The following is a 20,118-nucleotide window of genomic DNA, read 5'->3' on the forward strand; positions in this document are numbered from 1 at the left end:
AAACATCTATGCGGACAGATTTCAGACACAACCTTCCAATTTTTGTAACTTTTCTTCTCTCACAGGTGGTATTCCAACAGTGTCTCTGTACAACAAACCATGGTCACATTTTTGGGCTCTGTGACCAATGCGTTACTTCCATATTTTGCACAAAGACATTTTGTCACCAAGCGGGATTGGCGTGGATGCCCACTCAATGACGTGGCCAGTGGGAGTTTTCCATGCTTTTATGCCAATTCCCCTCTGTCCGAAGTTGCTCCTAAACATCCAGCGGGAGAGTCTTGGTGACAGTGATAGTTCTGTTCTGGCCTCGTCATCCGATGTTGATTCAGTAAGCAGTGGAGGAGTGCAGCGCGTCCACCTTCCGAGGACCCCTCCTGCTTAGCAGGCTCCATTGCTTTCAAGAAGACACATGTTGACTCTCAAGTTAAATGTGTGAAATTTGCGAGAAGGAGTCCACAGCGCCTATGTCGCTCGAGAGAGGCCTCCAGAAAACCATCCACGTTGACTTCCTATTATAAACATAGTCATAACTAAATGGTGCAGGAATAAGGGTCTGTCTGCACTGGATTGTGACCCTTTTCAAATGTAAGAATTCCCCAGGGATGGTTTCCTTGAGAGCCTTGATCCAGCTCCTCTTCCTGTCTAATGGTCGGCAATAAAAGGCTTTCAGGAGTCAGGGGATGATTCGTCAAAAATGAGTCTCTTAGCTAATAGATTAGTCAAAAGGTTCAAGTAACAAAGCTGGTGGTTCCAAACCGGAGCCCTTGGTAGGACCATCCACTGGTGTTAAAAGGGCTACGAAAAAAAACCATCTGATCTTCTAGCCTCTAGGGACATATAGTGGATCTCAGCAAATGTAGCCTTCCTAGCCTACTTGGCTGGGAGGTTAAGTGAGTTTTGATACATTTTCTTTCCTTATCTTAGGTATTTTACCAGATTGGATGGTTTTATGGTCTGACCTCAAGTTTAAGCCAAAGGGTCAAACGCATTATCTCATGTCTCAAGAAATAGGTTTACTAGGATCCGATCCATCAACCCCGATGCCACACCTTTAACTATATATGTAGGGCAGGCTCTATTAATGTACCTGGAAAGAACTAAGGCCTTCCTGATTCCAAGGTCTCACATGTGGTAGCAAATAAAGAAAAGAGAGTAACAAGTGCCACATTGAATATGTAGATTAGGCAAGAAAAACCCAATCAAATGTTTCTATGCGACAGAAGGCACCAGGGACGCACCACAGAAGTTCAACAAGGCTGGTGTCATCACGGGCTGAAGGTTCAGGGGTGTCCATAGAGGAAATATGTAAGGATGCCACTTGCCCTACGCCTAATACATTTGTTTCTCATTATAGATAGATTAGATTCGAGCGATAATTTTGGTTCTGGTGCCATTGAGGCAGCGAAGCAGTAATCCATAAAATCTACTCTCTGTAATAAAATTGTATAATTTATATTGACTGCACTATTGGTGTCTTAATATTATAAACTGGTCTATAGCCTCGGAAGGTCATGACTGGCACGAGGAGGATGGATAAAGGGCTAATGATTCCACTATTTAGAGGTAATCTTCATTCCCGAAACAAAGTCCGACGAATACAAGCCCTCAAACCCGCCCTCCTTCCTTTTTTGCCACTTCCAATCCGCATTTGCTTGATAATGAACATTACCCGTAAGTAACGGACTCGTTACCTCTACCCGGGATTATGTGAACACGCTGCGGGTTCCTTTACTGTTCTGTACGCATATTCTTGAACCGTGACGTTTATTGCTTGCCCAGCTGAGCGGCTAAATTACCGAAGACGCTTGCCTCTCGACTCGATATCACAGCGTTAGTGCAGAATACCTGCTGTGAGCCACCACCATCTAGTGGAATTTGCTAAGATTGCAGTTTAGCTTTTTGTTTTCTAAATAAATGTCTTATGCAGCGACAGCCATGGAAGTAAGTGTACTTTTCAGTGCACCATGGGCGATATCAAAATGTTTTCATGGTAGGCAATGTTACTAAGCGCATTTAAAGACAGATTGATTGTTGCAGAGCAATAGACTCGAAGTCTCTCTTGGCTCCCGAGCCTCAGAACCACAAAAACTCACACTTGCAAAACCCCACGACAAAAAATAAACACTAGCAAAGCAAAGGGGTCTGTCCTTGGCAAGCTGATAAAATTGTTAATTTGTATTTTTTTTAAAAAACAACTATTGCACGTAAACGCCAAAAGAAGAAAAAAAAGAAAATATGCCACCTAAAGAGGTCAGCCATATGCTTGCAAGAAAAGATTTAGATTTTTTTAAAACTGACCTTCAGATATCTCTTTAATGGAACAGTGCAAGTGCTTCCTAGAAAGGCAGGTGTACTTAGAAGAGATATAGAAACATGTCTAGGTTTTAATGCACATCACATGAAAATATGGTTACTGATGCAAAGAGAAGGCACAGCTAGCTTTGAATTATGATAGCCTGAAGATCTATTTTAAACACACAGGAGTGACAAAAAGGCGAAACGCGTATAGACAATGACAAGGAAAGGCATTCCCAAAGTGAAGCACTCTAGAACACTCTTTTTTGGGTCCATGTGAATATGTGATCAGATAAAATGCCATCGCTTACAGTGGAAGAGCCTTGTGCTAATGTGAGCTGACCCACTCTCCCCTTGCTGTATCTGTAGTGCCCATTCCGAAACTCGGTACTGCCTATGCGGCCTGTTTGAGATGGGAACAAAGAAGAAAAAAAACATATACATATATACATACATGGAGAGGCTTCGGGCTTGATCGTATCTGAGCTATCCTGATACAAGGCCTGGTCCACTCCGATTTCATAATCAATCCTCAAGGTAAACACGTGAGAATTATTCTGAATGTACCCCCAATAAAGGGTCTCTGTGTAGTATGAAGTCAGAAAATAAAGGGTTCTGAATTAGTGCAGGGCAAAGAAAACTGCTGCAGGAAACCCACAAATTGCAACACGTGAAACGTAATATATGCAATTAAACTCCCTCTGCAACCTAGTATACTTGGGTAAAGAAGTGAAGAACATCATACAGCAAATCAAGCATTAGCTGCAACAACAAGACAGCACCATTGGTGACCCATCTCCATGAAAAAGGACATTCAGAAATGGATTTATATTGAACCGAACTGGAGGTAAGTCAAAGAAACCAATAGGGTAGTTAGGACTGGGTGGTGCCAGGGCATTAGTGCCCTAGTGGAGTAAGAGTGGTATGCGGGTTGGGGGTAGCTGCTTGGTAAGCTCAGCAGTATTACTGAAGGAAGGACATGTCCAGATCTCTTAGTGATACATTTGGGAGAGAACGATCTAGTTCCCTTTTCTAGAATCAGCATACTAAAAGAAATGCGCACAGATTTACTGCAAAGTAAGAACATTTGGTCAGGCACGCACATTATGCGGACAGAGTTGGTACAAAGGCATGTATGGAAAGGTGCTTGGATATAGAGTGCTATAGAACAGCAGAGGGATGAGGTAAACAGAGAGATGCACGTTTTGTGGGAATAGTGGGATTTCAATTTAGAAGGATATGGAGATAGTACAGGAAAACCAGTCCCTTTATTGACGGTGTTCATCTGTCGTTTATGGGAAATGACTATTATTTGTTGAAGTTACGGTTGAGGATTGCACAGTTGCAGAGAGAGAAGTTATGGGTATCTTAAAGGGGCTTTCTTGGTGATGCTGTTTTGTGATTTTGGAAGGGGGGTTGAGTAATAGGAAAACGCCTCTGGATTTTTCTGATTCGCAGTGTGTTAGACCTATCAGCCTTAGGGTGGTCTTCTCCCAAGTTTTTTGCTTTCACCCCTCCTCCTCCTATTTTTGCTGGTCTTGTTATTGTTGGTCATAGTACTCTGTCCACTTTACAAATGCTAACCAGTGTAAAAAGTGCTTGTGCTCTCACCCCTAAACATGGTAGAATTGGCTTATACCCAATTAATTTACTTGTAAGTCCCTAGTAAAGTGGTACCCCATGTATCCAGGGTTTGTAAATGAAATGCTACTAGTGGGCATGGAACACTGATTGTGCCACCCACTTCAGTAGCCCTATAAAACATGTTCCAGGCCTGTCACTGCAGCCAGTGTGTGCAGCTCTAAAATGCCATTTCGACCTGGCAAAATAAACCTTTTGCCAGGCCCAGCCCTTCTTTTTTAATACATATACGTCACCCCTAGGGCAGGCCCTGAACAGTCCAGAGGACAGGGTGCAGTATATTTAAAAAGTTGGACATGTACTTTTAAGTTTTAAATGTCCTGGCAGCCAAAACTTGTAAAACAATGTGTTTTACTACTGCAAGGCCTACCTCTTCCATAGGATAACATCGGGGTTCCTTACTACATTTAATAAAGTATAATTTTTAATTAGAGCAGGTACATGTCGAGTTTCATTTCTAAGGAATTGTAGTTTAAAGCCATCTTTAATGGTAAAGTCGTATTTTAAGTCACAATTCTGTAAATGCCACTTTTTAGAAAGTTGCCATTTTCTGGTCCTATCCAATTGGTGCCTGCAGCCTGTACCCTGGGTCACATGACTTGGTGTAGTTGGCAGTTAGTCCTTGTGGATTGCTGCCAGAAAGTGAGACAAAGGGAAGATAGGTGTTGGCAGGCTGGTCCACTCTGACTTAACAAGGGGGGTTGCGGTCACCTACCACATTTGCACATCACAAAGGCCTTGTCTGAACATACTCACAAAGGGTTAGTCACTAGTCTTTTCTGCTCCCCAGACAAGCTGGGGCCAGGTCAGGGAGGAAGGGGATGCGTGACACCTCAGAGGGTGGAAACCTCCAGAACTTTCTTCTACTTCAAAATGGGCACCAGGTATAAATAATGGACCCTCAGACACAACTCTTCAGTACACACCTGGACCTGTGGAAGACCCAGAAGAAAGACTGCTGTACTGCTTTGCTGCAAGGATTGTCACTCTGCTTCCCTGCTGTGCTATCCTGCTGTCCTCCTGCCTGAGTGAGAAGAACTGGACCTGCAACTTGGAACCAAGACCACCAGAGTGACTTCTAGGGCTAGTTGGGTGGCATCCTGATCAGAGCCTCAGGCACAGAACATTCTCCACAAACCTTGGATCCAGCACCTGGACTCTGCCAGCTGTGAGTCATGCCCTCACAATTGGTGCCAACCCAGGACTGGATTTTTGGAAGTGGGCCTGAGGGTGCTGTGCAAGCCCATCTGTGATCCCAGCACAACCTATGCAGTGCAGCACATCATTTCGCAAAACTCTGCACTGGAACCGCTGCATGACGCATTCCCGGCACAGGACTTCACATTGCAGCCCACAACTCATCAGAAAGGGAGTAACTTTGTTATCAAATTGGAGTGCTATTGTACTGGTAGGCCAGAAACACCAATGGTATTGGACACTGGATACTGCCCAGTTACCACTAAGTGCCCCATGACATCAAAGGCCTACAGAATCGGTGTACCTGAGTACATTGTTAAATTACAAAACTTCTCTAACATAGCCCCTTTGACATAAAACTGTATAAATGGTCAACAAGAATACATAGAATCCAGGCACCTGTACTCCGAAATTCCCAATATGTGGCAGTAAGGCCTGAGAATACTCATTGTCAGTTTCAAAGAGCCCCAAAACCGTTCTTAATCCACTAACCTACTATATTGATAGATCCATTATCTCTCCTCTTTTCCATAGACTTCTTCCACCACTTCCTACTTCTTCCATTTGTACAGTGCTTAATGGACGGTTAATTCCATGAGTCAGCCCTATTTAAAATGACTAATTATTTTAGAGGCCATGACACCTCAGCTTGGACCCAGTTATATGCAAATCCATCTTGACCCTGCTCCAATGGAAACGGTCCAGCCCAAACTGCCAAGACAGGTCCGCCATGAACAGGAACACAAGCAACCCAGGACCGGTTGTGCCCTTGTTATGGGCTCATCAGCCGGGTACAGCTTGGTTTCAGTGACTCAGTATGTGCGGGACCCACGGCTGGGCATACCGTCCCACTTGTGTGCAGCAGGTTTGCAAGTGGGAAGTCAGTACCATACCAGCATTGATATCTCTGGTGTAGGAAGTGGTGCTCTATTGTTGTTTCTTTTGATAAAACCCAACCAGCAGCCTTCGCCACAGACCTGGGAAGGCTGCAGTTCTTGGTGGTCGAGTTTTGTCTACCCACCGTGTTCTCTGCATACTGCATAAGCAGCTGCAGTTTGGTCTTAGTGTTGCATTAGCAACCCCCTTTCGCCTCAACCTGTATGAATTATGTTGGCCCTAGGATTATCCCAATGGAGGAGACTGACCGACAGCTCTACAATATGCTGTGCATAAAAAGGCATGCACTAATAACTGCACTTTTGTCTCTACAAAGGGTGGAGCTTCATAAATCAAAGCTCTCCACCATAGCACTTCAGATGTCAACATTGCAATTCTTTGCTTGTTGCAAGGCCAAAGAGGTGCTGCAGGGAAGAGCTTTCTGCACTCCTGGATGCCAACAAGTGTATCAAAGGTCTGCAGCGCAAGTGTCCTGTCAAAGGAAGAGAGGCACGAGATGTGAGGAATGGATAAGAGGAAAAAATGAAGGAGGAAAGAAGAGAGGTGAGAAAGAGTCCAGAAATAAGTGTGAGGTCGTATGGAAGGCAAAGACAGGATAGAAGACACAAGGAAAATAGACAGGAGGGCAAGAAGGAAACATTTCCAGAGAGAAAAGGAAGGTTGGGAATTAATTACTGCAGTTGAAGGGCGTGGCTTCTAGCCCCTGACAGAATAGCCTCAGCATCAAATACAGCTGTAAAGTTCTAAACCTCCTCATCAATTCTCAGGTCTGTGCCAAGGGCTTTCGGAGGTTTAAGAGCAGATAGTTTTGGCTTCCCTTTAGTCCCAAAGAAGAAAACCTAATTTCAGACTATTGAGATAGGGGATGCCAGCCAAACATTTGTCAAATTCATGCAGCGGTGTGGGTCTATAAAAAAAATCTAGTGTAGACCTCAGTTTCACTACTGTATGATTGAACAAATCCTTTTTCCCCTCAGTAGTCAAAAAGAGGACAGTGTTAGAGGTAAAAAAAAATAAAAATGTCCAGGGCATGGTATCCCCTAGGGTACCCAATACCAAAACACTATGCTTCCAGTTGAAAAGGAACCCAATGTAACCCGTATCCCAAGAAGGATTAAAACCAAGTGGTGGATAAACTTTGTAACATGGTGCATTGGCCTACTATATCAAAAACTGAGGAGAACTCTTAAAGGAGAACCATCAAAGCTGCGCCTTTGTCTATGAGCTTTACAGGATGCGCCCAAAAACCCAGGAGTGCCGTTGGCGTCCCAGGGCACCATCTAAAACCTCTGACAAACATTCTTGGGAGCGTGAAAAAATAGGCTTGCAAACGGCGGATTACATTCCTTTCCAATGTTTCCCCTGTGACTTTAATCAATATGAATAACATTGTCACTCCAGTATTTGCTCAATGAACAGTCTTGTCCTTTACCAGTTTTTATCAGTTAAACAGAAAGAATTGGCAACTTACAGAGAGAAGCAAGGATGCTGTCCGATGTTGCTACTGTTCCCGTTAAAGAGAAATAAACAAAGGGACATTCCTAAAAACAAAACATACACATTTACATAAACACAATTTTTCATATCTTTCATTTAAGATTATAATGCAATATTTACAGTGCCATGGTTAAAAGATTTATTAAAGTAAAATCAAACTACAAATAGTACAAATTACTGTGCTATAGAAGGAACAACAATATGGAGTAAAGCAGAGTGAGTATGCACAAAACAATGAATGCAACAAAGTATTAAGACTGGCTCTAGAGACTGCACTGTATGACGTGCATTCACTAATAACTAATGCCACAGAATATCGATAATAACTAGTTTAATAGACATGCAACAGCAACTTCCTTCTGATAGATTTCTGGTGGCAAGGTGAAGGCAACTGACTCTTTTGTGTGAAGTTTTCAACCACTTAGTTCTTCCTCAGACAAGTGAAACGTTAAAACTGTTGTTATGCTTCATAAAGCAGGCAGAATGTGTATTTCATCCTATGTTTGTAACTGTATCAAACCACATCACATGGACCTAAGAAAGACAATCCGTGAAAAAAGGAACAGGCAACAAGGCGCACTCTATACTTGCTGCAACAAAGAGACTGGGCAAACAATCTGGGCTTGCTTGCATCTTTTCATTTCACTTTTTAAAACAAGCATTGGTAAAGCCAATAGGGTTCGGCAATCCGAGTGCTATAGGCGTTGGCAATGTTAATGCATTTGTTTATGGTGCTGGGGCTGGTTTTATTGACATACGGGTTCTCGTCAGAAAGGTCCTGTATGTGGTGTTGGCCGTTATGTCACCACTGAGGGCTTGGTTGTTGCGCATTAAAATTGAGCTCTCATACCTCTTTCCTCTACCGAGTGAGTTATTAACAATTGGCACTTCGCGGGTAGTTCCTTGGCTGTCATGGCCCATGTTGTAAATACTGCAATTAAGGTATTACACTGTCAAATGGAATAGCCAGGCAGCTGACTGATAAGACACATCTCTGTAAACAAAACCATCAATCCTGTTTCTCTGTATTGATGGGAAGTTCCCACGGAGTAGCGCAAGACAGAGGGGAACACTTTCTGAAAAAAATCCAGCAATGTGTTTGCTATTTAACACATCTTTAAGAGACCTGAATGCAGGATAATTTGTATGAATGGAAAAAAAGAATTTGTGAAGCAGCTGTCTTTTTCTTTGTGTAAGTGTGAGTGGGGGGGGGAGAGTTGAAGCAAAATTGGGACACGGAGAAGCAACCAGAAGAGGAAGAAGGAACAAGGATAATGAAGCATACGGGCGAAAGAGTGACATGAGATTCATGGGAGACAACTAGAAACTGGGCCAACGCTCTGCATTACGAATCGAGCCTCGTTATTAAAACAACAAATAGTTATTTTGCGGTTTACATTGTTGCACTGCTGTAGTTAGTCGGGATTAATATATGCAACATCAGACGGGTGCAGAAGCTGCTCTGTAATTCACGTTGACAGCAATGGCCATCTTTAAAGTTTTTATACACAAAACTGGTAATGCTCTTCCTGTTTTTTGAAAAATCGTTTTTATTAGCATTTGATTGTAGAATACAGTACACATATATCAGCTATCACAGGAATTAAACATCATGCCGGTGGCACGTCAAGGCGACAGTTATAGTCACATCCCAGTGTACATCCTATCTGGCAGTTCAGGAGGCTACATCGCTGATGTGGGGAGGTACATGGGTATAAAGCATGTGTCCATGAGACATGGTCTGTGGTCTGTTCTGAAGATTGGGCGTGAGCTCTCAACGCCAGCCCTGTGGGTGACTTGTTGCTATCCTTGCAAATACCGATCAGAACTCTTCAAAACTGGGGAGTAGAACTGGGGTACACTGTGTCTATGATAGCATCGCAGAATCGGGGCTCGCGGATTAAAACATCCAGATTGAACTTCTGGTTGCGCGGCGTATCAGACCACTCCTGGTCTGATGCAGGGGGCATCTGACCAGGAGTGGTATATCAATCCTATGCCCCAGGCTACTATCTCCGACCCATTAAGTGCCTATTCAATGGAGGGCCTGCAGTGGAGAGCCATGGCATGCACATTCACCGCGGGGGAGCGAGCGCTCTGGGACGGTGGCTCCTGTTTAAAGGAGTGTAATATGATGGCCCATGCCACAGATACGGGGTGCTTGCGGGTACCCTTAAGCTCTTCAGAACGTAGCACCTCCTCTTCGGCGTCACCCCATTTCGTGACCGCCCCCCGCCTGGCCACTATCGGGGTCCCCCTGTCGCCCTTGTTAATGCTATTCCTTGACACATATATTGTCACGTACCTTCAGCCAGTCCTGGCCTTTTAAAGTGCCACTCGTTTGTTAAGTTATCTCAAACGTTTGTCTAGAGCGCTCATGCCATTTGTATAGCTTTGCAGCGCTTCCGGAGCCTGGCTGCTTTGTATCGATGTGGGGGTTTTCATGTTACTAAGTTGTAGTTAACTGGTGTCATTTTGTTTGGTCAGTGTAGATCCATCTGTGCAGTGTAACGTTTGTTGCTTTTCCCTAGCAGACATTGAGGTCCACACATATCGCGGGAAGGAAGAAACTACAAGTCTCAGCATGCAGGCGCCGTCCACTAAAAAGCTAGGCAGAGATGAAATGTCACAGATAGCACAGATTCACTTGGCTGCCTTTAGCGTGGAATACCATGCAATATAACGTGTCGCCACCTTTACTCACCAGTTTGTTCGTATTTACAGCAACCACCTCACACATTTACTGCAAGTTTATTCAGAATCCATGATACAGAAATAACTAAGGCCCACAAGCAGTCAGGAGGCAGTTTATACGTTCAACAAGGAGACTGGCTGAATCATGTCTATTGGTATGTTAGGACATCCCTCGGCGTAATACAACCATTAGGGCAACATGATTGGTATTTGGCAGCAATCGTTAAATAGCATCTGTGTGTTTCTGCAGCACCCACAGATCACACAACATACGAGATGAATACACTGAACTGTGTTCATCAATATGATAGGGAGAGGGTGTGGCACAACGGCCAGAGCGGCCTACTTTGGGACTGGCAAATCTGACTGCAGTCCCAGCTTCTGTTCAACATCCTGGGATTCTAGGCATATCACTGTCTCTCTCATGCCTAAAAAAAGCAACAATGCAGCTTGAGTAAAGCACGCGCTCCATACTCTGCAGAGATTAATACAGTACAGATAGCGGAGTAAAGGGCTGAAAACAAAGTAAAAAATGCACGTCGGAGCGCGAGGCTGAAAAAAAAGCGCTTGTGTTAAGTGGTGAAAACAAAAACATGTGCTCATGTAAAGTGGTGTAAACAACCAAAACAAATGTGTATCGGAGAGCGGTGCGGCTCAAAACACAAAGGCTTGTGTTAAGTGATGACAACAAACCAAAAAAAACAAGCAATTGTGTTAAGTGTTGAAAACAGACAAAAAAAGGCTAGCCAGAGCGTGTTAAGTGCCGAAAGCAAACTAAAAAAGTAGTCCCTAAATACTATTCTGAAATGGGAGGAGTGGATGAATGGTAGTAATTGGCCTCTGCTCTTAGGGGAGGGGCAAAGACAGAAAGAGGCATGATGGATGCATGCCATTACCTATGAGAAGGGAGATTAGGAAAGTGATTATAGAGTAAGCAAATAAGAAGCTTATGGGCAGGGTGAAGCCCCTAAAGTATATACACAACACGTCTCTCTTCTAAACAGCACATGCGCGCCGTCTGAAGCCGAGACCTAAAAAGCCCTTCTGTTATCCTTCTCAATGGAAAATTGGGCACATAATACCATAGAAAGGAGTTTTCAGAGTCATAGTGGTTGCAATAGCAACAATGGCTGAGCCACCATTTTAAAGCCCTGTCTGTGGCTCATAAGTCTCTGAGAGGAACTGGACTGCCAATCACCAAAAATCTGATCCGCGGGGGAGGAGCCTAGCGCGCAACCAAGATGGCCGCGTAGGTGCGAGGCTCCCGAGGACCTCCGCGACCCCCTGAATTAATCCTGGCGATATCCTGTCCTTGTTGAGGGGACTGTGTTGGGGAACCGGAGCTGAGGCGCCACCTGCTTTTCGGGCTCGAATCGGACCCCGAACGCCGGTGGGAGCATCGATCGAAGGTTGCGGCCTTCTCCTCGCCGGCCCCCCGGATTGGAGTAGTGGGGCGATCCGGGGACAAAGTGAATAACAGCGGCGAGCGGGGCTGGGCGACTCGCGTACCCCGCACGTTCGCTTTCGCTTTTGCGCCCTCCTAGCTCTCAAGCGGGGTCGGGCTGCGGAGCGGAGTGCGGTGGTGTGGCCTTGTCCGGGAGCCCGGTTGACCCGCCGGCGGTGGGTTGACCCGCGGTTCGGTGGTCGCCCCCGCCCCCCCCCTGGCACCCGTGATTTGGTATAGCGGCCCGCTTGGGGAGCTGGGCACGACGGCGGAGAAGCCAGCATGTCCACCAAACAAGATGGCGACCGGGCGAAGGTGAAGACGACCCGCCGTGGCACGGCGCACCAGGCTAACAGTATGGACCGCTACACGCTCCAGAAGGGTTCTCCGGAGACATCGCGTGCATCCCCGGTGGGCCCGACGGAGGCATCTGCTCATCCGGTGGATCTGACCCTCCGGGACGTCATGGGCGCCATCGCAGAGATGAAGGCCTCGGTGGACCAGCGTTTCGACACCTTAGCGCAAAAAATAGACTCGGTCCTGGTGGATGTGAGCCTTGTGAGGGCAGACTTGTCCAAAACAAACGACCGAGTCGACTCCCTGGCCCACACCACAACGAGCCTTACGACAGACGTGGTGGCCCTCCAGAAGGAGGTGCGCCGGCTTGGCCAGGCGAGCGCCCTGATGGACCGGCGACTGGAGGACTCCGAGGGTCGGGCCCGGAGGAATAATGTTCGTATTGTGGGGGTGCCGGAGGGACGAGAGGCGGAGGCGGCGGATCTTTTCGTGGAAGAGTTGATCCAGACCCATCTCCAGCCCCGGGGGCTGAGTAAGTTTTTTGCGGTGGAGCGTGCTCACCGGGTCCCCGGGGGCAGACCTAAGACTGGTGCCCCGCCGCGGCCTCTCATTGCCCGGATTTTTAATTTTCGGGACAGAGATGCTATTCTCCAGACCTCCAGACAACAGGGACCGGTCAAGCTTGACAACATGGAGATACATTTCTACCCGGACTTTACTCCGGCGGTCCAGAAGCAGCGACAGAGCTTTCTTGGTGTGAAACGTCGCCTAAGGGACCTTAACCTCAAGTACTCAATGCTCTTTCCAGCTAAGCTGAGGGTAGAGGTGGATGGTCGCACGCACTTCTTCGACCGGCCCGAGGCGGCTGGGGACTGGCTGGACACTCTGCCTGGAGATCGGGGCCGGGGGGGCGGGGGGGGGCACGGCTGGCGAGGAGGGCCCGCCGGATCAGAATTGAGGGGTGACTTAATAGGCCTTGCTCTGGACGTTGTTCCTTCACCATTTATTGATTGCGTATGTTCCCCTCCTGTGGAGGTCGTGTGGGGTCTGTTGGGGGCTTCCCTCCTCCTCTGGGGGACTAGTTAGTATTTAGCTATGGGGCGACAGGCACACTGCACTTTGGGGGGGCTGTCTGGGCTCATGCAGGGGTGCAGGGAGGGGGGAGTTCTGTTGGGACCGGGGGGTGGGGGGGGTGTGTTGTTTGTTAGCACCGCAGGGCAAACCCGCTACTATGTTGTTGTTTTTAGGATGCTCGATGGGGGACGGCCGATTGTTTCGACGTATGATGGGGGGTAGGGATTTGACTGTGTTGTCATGGAATGTTAACGGCCTGGGGGATAGGATTAAGCGTGGTGTGGTCCTGCAGTACTTAAAACGTATTTCACCAGATGTTGTCTTCCTGCAGGAGACGCACCTTATAGGTAACTCCTTTCATGCAATGAATCGGCGGGGATATCGTCTGGCGGCCCATTCCGGCTTCACTTCGGGCTCGCGGGGGGTGGGTATTATGATTAAGAACTCGCTCCCGTTGGAGATTGATGAGGTGCGCCATGATGAGAGGGGACGCTACACGGTTCTAGTGGGAAGAATGGAGGGCAGAGTGTTTATCTTTGTATCAGTGTACGTCCCGCCTGGGTTACAAGCCACCACATTCGCGGACCTGGGGCGCCTCCTTCTGGACCTTCCGAGTGGCCTGCTGGTGGTTGGAGGGGACTTTAATGCGGTAGCCTCTGGGTCTATGGATCGCCATCCCCCTAGGGACCTCCCCCGGGCACAGGCGTGGCTGCCCGGCCTTCTGGACACGCTGGGCCTGGTGGATTGCTGGCGATTAAAGCATCCCGCATTGCGACAGTACACTTTCCACTCGGGTGCCCATGGTAGCCTCTCGCGGCTTGATTACATCCTTGTCCCGGCGGCCCATGCAGGGAGGGTGGGGGAGGTGCGCCATCTGGCGCGGGGTATCTCAGACCACTCCCCATTGTTGTTGCACTTCGATGTCTTCCCGAGGGGGGATGGCAGGGTGGCCCCAATCAATGCATGGTATTTGCGCGACCCCACCATTCGTGCCGACTTGATCAAATCCTTACAGCGATACTTCGATGAGAATGTGGGGTCGGTCTCTTCGGCCATCTCCCTGTGGGAGGCTTTCAAGGTAGTCCTTAGAGGGGAGGCCCTCTCCTTTATCTCCCATGCCCGGCGGCGCGAGCGGGAGGAGGTGACCCGGGTAGAGGCCGAGATTGCAGAACTGGAGGGTGACCTGGGGAGCGGGGTAATAGACGCCAAGTTGCATGTTCTACACCTAAAGCAGGCGGCCTATCGGGCCCTCGTTACGGAGGCGGCCAGGGGTCTCAGTAGAGAGCAGCAGGGGCGATTGTATGATGTGGGTGATAAGGCTGGCAAATTGATTGCGTGGTTGGATAAGAGGGAGAGAGCGAGCCGCGTGGTGCCTTTGATTGAGAGTGTTGATGGTGCGCGTGTCACTGAGCCGGAAGCCATTGTCTCCTGCTTCGCGGATTATTTCCGCGAAGTCTACTCCCCGGTTTCCCCCTGCTCGGAGGAAGATTCCCATGCCCTGCTTCGGGACATCGCACTGCCCTCCCTTACGGTGGAGGACAGGGATTCGCTGGACGCCCCTCCCACCTCGGACGAAATTGCCTTGGCTATTCGCTCGGTTGCATCCGGCAAGGCCATGGGCCCCAATGGTATTCCCATCGAGCTATACAAGCTACGCCCGGATGTGTTGGCGCCCCACCTGCGCGCGATGTTCCTAGCGGCCCACTCGCGGGGTTCCCTCCCGCCGGACCAGCGTCTGGCCACAATTGTGGTGATCCACAAGGAGGGGAAGCCCCGTGAACGGGTCACATCCTATAGGCCGATTTCGCTCTTGAACGCGGAGCCCAAAATCCTCGCCAAGGTGTTGGCCAACCGGTTGGTTGGCGTGGTGGGCGATTTGGTCCACCAAGACCAATCTGGCTTTATACCGCACCGCAACACGGCGCTCAATCTGCGGCGCTTGCACGGGGTGCTCGCGCGTGTCCCATTTGTGCGGGAGCCGGCCATCTTGGCGTCCTTGGACGCCACCATGGCGTTTGATACGCTTGAATGGCCATACATCTGGGCGATGCTGGCGAAATTCGGGTTTGGCCCGGGTTTCATTAGCTGGGTCAAATTGCTATACTCGGGCCCATTGGCGCAGGTGGTAGTGAATGGGCGAGTCTCGGCCCCATTCGCGCTGGGGCGGGGTACGCGACGGGGTTGCCCCCTGTCGCCTCTCCTGTTTGCCCTGGCCCTGGAGCCCCTGGCGGAGTGGCTGCGGTGGCACCCTTCTATCCGTGGTCTCCGCTGGACCCCCGAGCATGAGGACCGTGTGTCCCTCTACGCTGACGATATCCTTCTGTATCTCGCCTCCCCGCGTAAATCACTGATCGTCCTGGTTGATGTTTTGCGCTCATTCGGTCGCAACTCAGGCCTGGTCATCAACTGGGCGAAATCCTGTGTCTACGTGCTTTCCGGGGAGGCTCCGGTCCTACCACGGGACTGCCCGATCCAGATTGCCTCTCAAGGTTTTCGGTACCTGGGTATCTATATCACTCTCGACCCGGAGGCCCGCTATGAACGGAATTTGCTACCCCCACTCCAGCGCTTGAGGGAGGACGTGGTGCGCTGGCGGCGTCTGCCGCTCTCGCCGCTCGGCCGAGCGGCCTTGTTTAAAATGATGTCCCTGCCGCGCTTCCTCTACGCCCTCCAGAATACTATGGACTTGGTACCGGCACGCTATTTCCGTGAGGTGGAGGGCCTCCAGCGGCGCCTGTTCTGGGACGGGAGGCCGCGCATTGCTCTGGCTAAATTGACGCTCCCGTGGTACGATGGGGGGGTCGCCCTCCCGGACATTAAACGGTATTACTGGGCCTCCCAACTGGCTGCAATTAATCATGGCCTTTACGGGCCCGCCTTGAACCCGGCATTTGAGATGGATAAGATGCTCCTACCCGGTGGCGATTACAATCGCGCGCTCTACTCTGGCGCGCCCGACTCCCGTTTGACGGGACCGACGCGTGTCATGGTGCGTGTCTGGCACGCGGCTAATGCAGCTATGGGGTGGAAGGACCGTTTGACCCGGGCGTCACCGCTGTATGCGTCTGAGAGGTTGGGCTCCCTGTGGACGTCGAAGGGCTTCGCGAAGTGGGACATGATCGGAATCAGCACGGTGGGAGATCTCTGGACGAGGGGGGGATTCAAAACTTTTGAGACGCTGCAGGCGGAGTTTCAGCTGCAGGGCAGTGAGTACTTTCGGTACCTACAAGTCCGCCATGCGCTGGGCTCCGTCTTCCCGGATGTCGCATCCATTCCGGAGTCTTCCCCCCTGGAGGACAGAGTGCTGGATGGCCATGTACCGGACAGCACGATCTCCCTCATATACAAAAAACTGATCAACGATAGATCGTGCCTGCTGACTAGTCTTCGCGAGGCCTGGGTTGCCGACGGGCTGGAGCTGGACGACGAGGATTGGATTTCCGCGGTGGCCTCTCCGAAAGAGGTGGCCATCCCGGCTCGCCTTCGTTTCGTCCAGCTCAAGATCCTTCACCGGGTGTACGTGACGGGGCCAAGGCTTCTGCGTATGGGTTTTGCTGGTGACGGACTGTGTAAGCGTGGCTGTGGTGCGTTGGCGACTTTCATGCATATACTGTGGGAGTGCCCGAAGGTGGAGCGATTCTGGCGTGGTGTGCATGAGGTCCTGCGTGTGGTGACGCGTGTCACGCTGCTGCCTGAAGCGAGGAGATGCTTGCTGAATGTATGGGAACCGAATGACTATTCGGTCCCGCAGACGCGGTGGGTGACTCTGGGATACATGATAGCTAAGCGTGACATTGCTCAATTGTGGGGATCCCAGAGGCCCCCTGCGGTGTCGGCCTGGAAGGAGCATATGGATTGGTGTATGTTTCGTGAAAAGGTGGTGTATGTGGCGAGGGGTAAGCCTGGGGCGTGGGTGAAACTCTGGGGCCCCTGGAACGCCTACCGCGGGGGTATTTGTGAGCCACCACTGCTACCGGCTGCCTCGCCTGCTCCGTCTCCCTAGACTGCCCCCCTCCCTCGGCCGCGGGCGCGCGGTCCCCCAGTCCCTGATCTACTCCCATTCCCCTCCTCAGAGTTCTGCTGCTGGTTTGGATCCCCCACTTATGGAGCACGTGCTGTCACTTTGGATTGCGGGTTGCCTTGCGGGTGTGGTTTTTTATGTTGTTTTGTTTTGATAAAAGGGAACCGTACTGTGGGCATGGAGCTATGCGGCCTGCAACATTGATTTCTCCTGTTTTGCTAATTTGCACTGCCAAGAGACTCTTACTGTATGTATGCAATATGCTTTTGTCACTCTAGCGGCCGGCCGAGTGGTTGTAGGCCCATACCTGTAACTTTTTCAAACTGCAATAAACGGTTTCAAAAAAAAAAAAAAAAAAAAAATCTGATCCGCCCTTACAAAGCCAATAGAAGATTACGCTCAAACGAGCTTCACCTAGCAGTAATACCCAAGATCAAGAAAACCAGAGGCGGGGGACGGCTCTTTTCTTACAACGCCGCCAAACTCTGGAATGCCCTCCCACTGAACCTCCGTAAAGAACCCAACCACCTCACATTCCGAAAACATCTGAAGACCTGGCTCTTTCCGTAGAGGCGGTCTCCTCCTCTGGTTACTGTCACAGCACTGGGATGCCTCCGGGTAGCCATGCGCTTTCATTTCATTTATTTCACCGATAATAATTTTAAATTGGTTTTTGTCACCTTTTGATTAAATGCAATACACTTACAAACATGCTAAAAAAGGAAAGGGAAGCCCGAGTGTACATCATCCTACACAAATTATAATAAAAAGAATAAATATCAGTACCAATGATGGTACACTAAAACGGTTTTAAAACTGCAGTTTACGGGTATCTAACAAGCAGAGGGAATTAGAAACAACAATGACATAGAAGGCACAGAAATAAACAGATTGCCCAGAGATGTTGGGCAAATAGTGCACATTTATGTATGTCTTTGTTTGTATGCATTATCACATTAAAGTCAGATCTGTTCGTTTTCCTTGTTTGTTGTCACTGTTTGAGGATTGTAGATTTTACCACTTCCATCTCTTCTTTAGCATGGGTATGGGATGTGAAAGTCAGAATTTCGAAAGGAATGAAGAAGTGGTTAATCAATCCATTTTGAGGCAGTTAGAGATATGTTTGTGGTGTTTTTGAGTGAAAACTCAGTCCAGGGTAGAGCTGATATTGTGGGTTTTTTCAGTTTTGAGGAGAGCAAACTCGGCCAAATGACAAGGGAGTACTCTACATGACCACTAGTTACATTACACAAGGTCAGAGACATATTTTTTAAGACACGGGGAGATTAAGTGATTTGCTCAGAATCACAGGATGCTGAGCCAACGCCAAGAGTCAAACCTGGTTCCCCAGTTTCAAAGTCAGCAGCTCTGCCTGTAAAGCCACATCATAAACGTTTAGGAATTTGGCAGGTTAATGAAAGATAACAAGGAATTCAAGAGATATGCCTGTGTGCTTTTGTCCTTTCTTCGGTGCAGGAGGAAAAACATGCAAGAAAATCTGATTGCAAGAAAGATGTGTTTTGGTCACTGTTATAATCAAGGAAACCAATAAATAAAACTCTATTTGCAGCCAACTAGGTAGGATAAGGTGTTCTGCCTCAATGGTTTAGTAGATGTGTTTGTAATCTCCATGGGGAGGCCCTGATTCGAGAAAATTATTGAATTAATCAATTTGCAGTAAATGGCTACCTTATGGACAAAGGCAACTTTTCTCTTCTGGCAGCTTTGGTGTGTTGTGTAGGTGATAGGTCACTGGGTTGGAGGGATATTATTCTTTTGAAGTTGTTTGGTTTGTTAAATGCTTGCTTGTGATCAGGACATCTAGCTCTGGAGATTATAGTTACATTGTGGTGTGGTTCTATGACAACGTGCTAAATCATTAGGATTCATGGGTGTTTGGGGCTCTACAGAAGTAGGTGTATCAAGGGAGGTGTAACATGGATGTATGATAGCATTTTTCTTCCAGATAATGGTACAGGCTACCTTGATCAATGCGGACATTCTTCTGTCTGCTTTCATTCCTCAAGGGTTGTGTGTGTGGCAAGCCAATGGTGTCATACTCAGTAGAGACGGTAGGCACGACATCAGTGTTATTGTCCTAGCCCTGGTAGAAGATTTTAGGGCCTTCAGAGTTTGTGGTGAAGATATGGCTGTTGCCATATGCAGATAGGATCATGATCTTCCAACTTGCATACAGGATGATATTTAGCTCATATTTCTGTTGATGGTTTACTAATTTTTCCCCCCCAACAGCTGATTTTAGTACTCTTTGAGCAAAGAAGAAAAAGCACAGTATCAATTTAGGAGGTGTATTGTATCTCATTCTGAGACTATAATGTTTTCCACTAATTAAGGTTTCTGGGTTTGTCGTCAGGGCTTGTTGTTTGTAGTGTTGGAGAGTAGTTTTGGATAGGCTATAGAAAAACAGACAACATTTATGCATCCTGATCATACATGAAGGTGTATTTTAAGTTAGTGGCCATAATAAGATCACATGGAAAATTTGTAAGCTATTGATCTTGAAAAACAGTTTCAGGATGGGACAGTCACAATATGCAGCCATACGTTAGTACTTAGTAGAGGGAGAAAAATGCAATACTAAGATGCGAGATGTGCAAAATCATGCATGAGTTTGGAAAACTTGTAGGAGCATGTTTGAGAGCAAAAATCCAGTTTAAGCAGAAAAATCACTTTTAGGTGTAAAATCATCCGTTCTACACAGCAGTGAACAGGTCTCAGTGGTATGATATTCAGAAGCAAAATCATATTTAGGTGTAAAATCTTATGTAGCTACAAAATCATCTCTGGTTCAAATTAAGAAGCCTTGTTGTATCACACTTAGGTGCCAAATTATTTTAGGTAGTCAATTCCCCATGGTGCAAATTAAATAGCATTGTGGTATAACATTTAAGAGAAAATTCACTATAAGTTGCAAATCACCAGCGAACATCAGCAGGAGTACTGAAACGTTTAGTAACAAAGAAATCACCATTTGTTTAACATCAGCAGGGGTGTTAAATTCTTTTATGAGCATAAATGTGCCTCCATTGTAGGGCAT

General features: G+C 48.0%; 1 protein-coding gene across 1 annotated transcript in view; it reads right to left on the reverse strand.

The window, feature by feature from the left end:
- EBPL (EBP like) overlaps positions 1-20,118 on the reverse strand; it is a 104,857-nt gene that overhangs the window by 39,737 nt on the left and 45,002 nt on the right. Inside the window, exon 2 of the mRNA XM_085621923.1 lies at positions 7,505-7,574. Coding sequence (XP_085478049.1) covers positions 7,505-7,574 — 70 coding nt within the window. The remainder of the gene's footprint in view (positions 1-7,504; positions 7,575-20,118) is intronic.

Source organism: Triturus cristatus, chromosome 8, assembly GCF_964204655.1.
Source record: "Triturus cristatus chromosome 8, aTriCri1.1, whole genome shotgun sequence".
Classification (NCBI taxonomy): Eukaryota; Metazoa; Chordata; class Amphibia; order Caudata; family Salamandridae; genus Triturus; species Triturus cristatus.